The sequence below is a fragment of the Limulus polyphemus genome, unplaced genomic scaffold, assembly GCF_000517525.1.
Source record: "Limulus polyphemus unplaced genomic scaffold, Limulus_polyphemus-2.1.2 Scaffold3356, whole genome shotgun sequence".
NCBI lineage: Eukaryota > Metazoa > Arthropoda > Merostomata > Xiphosura > Limulidae > Limulus > Limulus polyphemus.
The window spans coordinates 120265-125057 of NW_013668966.1; the positions used below are offsets into that span (position 1 = coordinate 120265).

The window sequence follows — 4793 nt, forward strand, 5'->3', positions numbered from 1 at the left end:
TTTTAATGTAACTTTTTTTTCTAGACAAAACAAAAGTATTGTTACGCCTCCAGTCGTTAATTGATTTTCCGTAACTTCGTTCCGACGAAACTTTAGCGACACAAGTCCTTACTTAATAAGGACTGCAGTTCAATTACTCACTACCTACATACATTGATTCTGTCACGTTGTGACCATCTTATATATACCAGACTACCCTATATCTAGTAATCTCCCGACAATTCCCGAACGTTCGAGAGAAGGAGTGGTGTGATATAGTCATGTGACCTCGCTGACACAACAGTATTTATTTAAATTGCTTTATTCAACAGATTATTTACTTCAGGTAAAATCAAAGGAATTAGCATTGTAACTCCAACAATGCTTTTCATTCTATACAAGTACATCATTAATCTTGGGTTCCTAATCACTCCAAACATAGAAGCACTTAATCACTCCAACTATAAAATCACCTAATCACTCCAAACATAGAACCACTTAATCATTCCAACTATAAAATCACCTAATCACTCCAAACATAGAACCACTTAATCATTCCAACTATAAAATCACCTAATCACTCTAAACATAGAACCACTTAATCACTCCAACTATAAAATCACCTAATCACTCCAAGCATGAAACCACTTAATCACTCCAATCATAAAGCCACTTAATCACTTCAATCATAAAGCCACTTAATCACTCCAAACATAGAATCACTTAATCACTCCAACCTAACCTAACCTAACCATTCAATTACTCCAAATATAGACCCACTTTATCACTCCAAGTATTATACCATTTAATCACTCCAAACATAGAGCCACTTAATCACTCCAAGCATTAAGCCACATAATCACTTCAAACATAGGTAAAAAAGAAATACGTTATGATTGTTTCTGGATTACAGTATGGAGTGTGGGATTTATTTTTATTTCCAAGTAAACACTGCTTTTCCCATGGTGACAGTACTTATTTTTGTTTGTTTTAGGATTACGTTGTGGAGTGTGGGATTTGCTATTCTTTCCGACTGAATGATGCCTTGCCAGACAAGTCCTGTAATAACTCCCATTGTAGTCAGCTTTTTCATGTAGAATGTTTAATTGAAGTAAGTACCCTTGTTACATCAGAGTGTAATTATAAAGTGACAATAATGTAATAACATTACTTTCTTTACAAATTCTTATAACAGTAATCCACCTTGGATAACCCTACGTTTCTAGAATTGCCTTCAGTGACAGCAACATCATTAATTTTTACTGTGGCAGTGAAAAATCCCATATTATTATGTAAATCATAATTCAAATACCTTAATTTTTCACAGTTACTCTGATAAACATCTTGATGAAAAATAATTTATACAGGTTTCACTGTTTTGGAATCCTGTAATTTTTTTTATAGATATTTCTAAATTTTGTGAAATACTTGTCATTTATTACTGGCTTTTCTAACATTGCTATTTATGATTTTTGTTGTACTAATATTGTTGAACTGGATCTCTGCTTGTCTCTTAACATTATTGTACTCAACCTTTGCTTGTCTCTAACATTGTTCTGCTCGACCTCTGCTTGTTTCTAAATTTGGTGTACTCGATCTCTGCCTGTCTCTAACATTGGTCTACTCAGCCTCTGCTTGTTTCTAACATTGTTGTACTCAACCTCTACTTGTTTCTAACTTTGGTGTACTTGACATCTGCTTGTCTCTAACATTGGTCTACTCAACCTCTACTTGTTTCTAACTTTGGTGTACTTGACATCTGCTTGTCTCTAACATTGGTCTACTCAGCCTCTGCTTGTTTCTAACATTGGTCTACTCGACCTCTGCTTGTTTCTAACTTTGGTGTACTCGATCTCTGCCTGTTTTCAACATTGCTGTACTTGATCTTTGCTTGTTTCTAACATTGTTGTACTCAACCTCTGCTTGTTTCTAACATTGTTGTACTCAACCTCTGCTTGTTTCTAACTTTGGTGTACTCGACATCTGCTTGTCTCTAACATTGGTCTACTCAGCCTCTGCTTGTTTCTAACATTGTTGTACTTGACCTCTACTTTTTTTTTGTAACATTGTTGTTTTCATATCATATGATTTTTTCTAACATTATTTTATTGTTGTACTGGACCTCTAGTTTGTTAAAAACATATTTTATGGTTTTGTTTAGTGGCTGAGGTCTGTCTCAACAACAACACAAAGTTTCAGCATTTTGTTTGGAGAATGTCCATATTGTGACATGGTGAGTCATTGTTGTTACTGGTGTTCTAGTTGAGTAAAATGTGTTTTTTATAAAATGGTGATTCCTATACATTGTTACATGGTAAATCTTGATTATAGCTGGTACCATATAAATGAAAACTTTAGGTGTTTATCATTTTTCTTTCAGCGTTATATGTCTATATTCTAAGTTGTTGTTATAATTCACTATACATCTTAAAATATAAACTGCCTTGTGCTACGTTTGATAGACTGACACTATTCTTTTCAAGTATACAGTTTTATATTTATGTTGTCTTATACATTGTCTGTATTTATATTTACAAGTTATTTTACTGTAGCCTATCATGTGCAAGATGTCTTAGGTCATCTGACGAAACATTGGTATGGCCCTGGATTTTGTGATTCTTCTCCTGCTCGAAATTCTGTTTGCCATCACATAGTAGTTAAAATGATCTTGTTATCAGAGCTGGTGATAAAAGAGCTATTAACACATTGTGCTGTGATCAAATTATGGTAATTTAACATGTTTGTTAAAGAATAGTTTTCTTAACACACTGGGGAATTAAAGAATTGTTAACGTTTTTGGTCATAATTTTTATTAATTTTCTGAGAAAAGCATTTTAGGCCAGGTACGAAAACTTTCCAGTTTCTTGTAAGATAATTTCAGAAACCTAAAATTGGGAAGAGTTTTATTATTATTGTATAAATGTTTTGAAGAACTGAACTGTTATTCAGTCACCGAAGTGATGCATATGTACATATATTTATATATCGATGCCATTTACAATGTCATCCTTGCCACTAAAGACAGCGGACAAAAATTATATTCAATTAAGACGAGTATAGGTAGTGCTTTTTTGATCCAACACGTGAAAATAGATACAAATTTTTAAAATTTGATAATAAAAATATCTGATGTTTAGAAGGAGAGGAATGTTTAAAACTATCTGCATGAGGCAGAAATGAAGATAAAGTCAAATGTTACAGATGATTACATACACATTTTTTATATACAACATTTAACACTTGAGATTTCTGTTGCTAAACATATCAATTATGGTTGTCTTGTGTTGCCATATTTGGAGATTTAGATGTTTGAAAGTTTATTCTACAAAATTGGAATACTGTAGAAAAAATATTGATAGTTATGTAATTGATAGTTTTGAAAAATAAATTATGGATGGTTCCAGTATATTTTTTGTATTGTTTTTTCACAAGCTCTTCTTATAAATTGTAATTAAAAATCATTAACGTTTCACATTTAGTTATCATTTACTCATTATGCTTTTACAGAATCACAAAACAAATGCTTCAGTTTCTAGTATATTAAAACGGAAGTAGATGGCACCAACAATAGTATTCCTAGAAACAGCAAAATATTGTGATTTTAAAGTATATATAATTTAAGTGAGAATCAGGGAATATGTTCATATATGTATAACTTTAAACATCAACAGTTTTCACAATGAGCCATTGGATTCAATGGAAATGTTCTACATGGTTTGATTGTACCATATTACCAATGTTCGGAGACGTACATTAATCATCCAACCAACTATAGGGAATGTACGTAATTACATGCTTACCAGAGTTATAGAAAATTCTGTGTTTGATTTCCATAGTGAAAATACTAAATAATATGTAGAGTGATTAATTATACATCTTGTAAGACATTAATTTTAGGCCCATTATATTTTTTACACTACACTCTTTATTCAGTCTCTTGGGGATTTTAATATATGGTTTAAATAGCCTTCGAATACTGCTGTGTTTGTGTCCCAACCTACCTGATGAGATCTTCATTGAACTAAATGCATTATTGGAAGACAAAGCGTAGTTGAAATAATATTACACAATCTTCTTTTAAAAAAATCCCTAAGGGAATGATTAAAGAATGGAATGTTAAAAATATAATAGGCCTAATACTAATGTCTTATGATAAATACAACTAATTATAATCGTTCTTTGCCAGTTTGGAATAGGCCTTCACACCATAAAACTATGTAGAGTACACTTAAAAATAAAATGGATAAAATAGTGGTTCTTTTTAAATCTATTTAACTAATGCAATTCAGTAAAACTTTTCAGGACTGTTACTTTCTGGCTATTTCCATTAAGAGTACCTTTCAGGACTTACTTTCTGTCTTCTTTCAGTAAAATCCTTGTCAGCACCAACATTTTCTAACTCCTCCCCGTATACACTGATGACATGTCACCTGAAAACCATGTTCTTTTGAACCAATCTGCAGCTGTAGATGATTTTGTTTTTCACTACCATAGTTGGCCTGCGAACATCTGAAAGTTTGATTGGATAAATAATTAAGTGGCTTTGAATCAGTTCTTTGTGTTTCATGTTTAGGTCTTCTTGTAGGTGTATTTATTTGTTATCCATACAATATTTCTTGTTTGAGGATCTTTATTTGTGATTTTTCATATTTACAGAGTAGTTAATGGACTTAATTTCTGTGAAGTTACGAATTACATGAATATTTCCACCTTATCTTTGTGTTTCGTGATTTCTACTTATTGTTACGTCTCCGTTTGTTAATTGATTTTCCGTAACTTCGTTCCGACGAAACTTAAGCGACACAAGTTCCTTC

At 32.1% G+C, this 4793-nt stretch overlaps 1 protein-coding gene across 4 annotated transcripts in view; it reads left to right on the forward strand.

Annotated features, from left to right (window-relative positions):
* LOC111088222 (E3 ubiquitin-protein ligase FANCL-like) overlaps positions 1 to 3357 on the forward strand; it is a 37715-nt gene extending 34358 nt beyond the window's left edge. For 3 of the 4 annotated variants that reach the window (XM_022397656.1, XM_022397658.1, XM_022397659.1), the window contains exons 12-13: positions 974 to 1090; positions 2141 to 2525. In XM_022397656.1, the coding sequence (XP_022253364.1) occupies positions 974 to 1090; positions 2141 to 2245 (222 nt within the window). In that variant the 3' untranslated portion in view covers positions 2246 to 2525. The other variant, XM_022397660.1, reaches the window with a different exon arrangement.
* The last annotated feature ends 1436 nt before the right edge of the window (positions 3358 to 4793 follow it).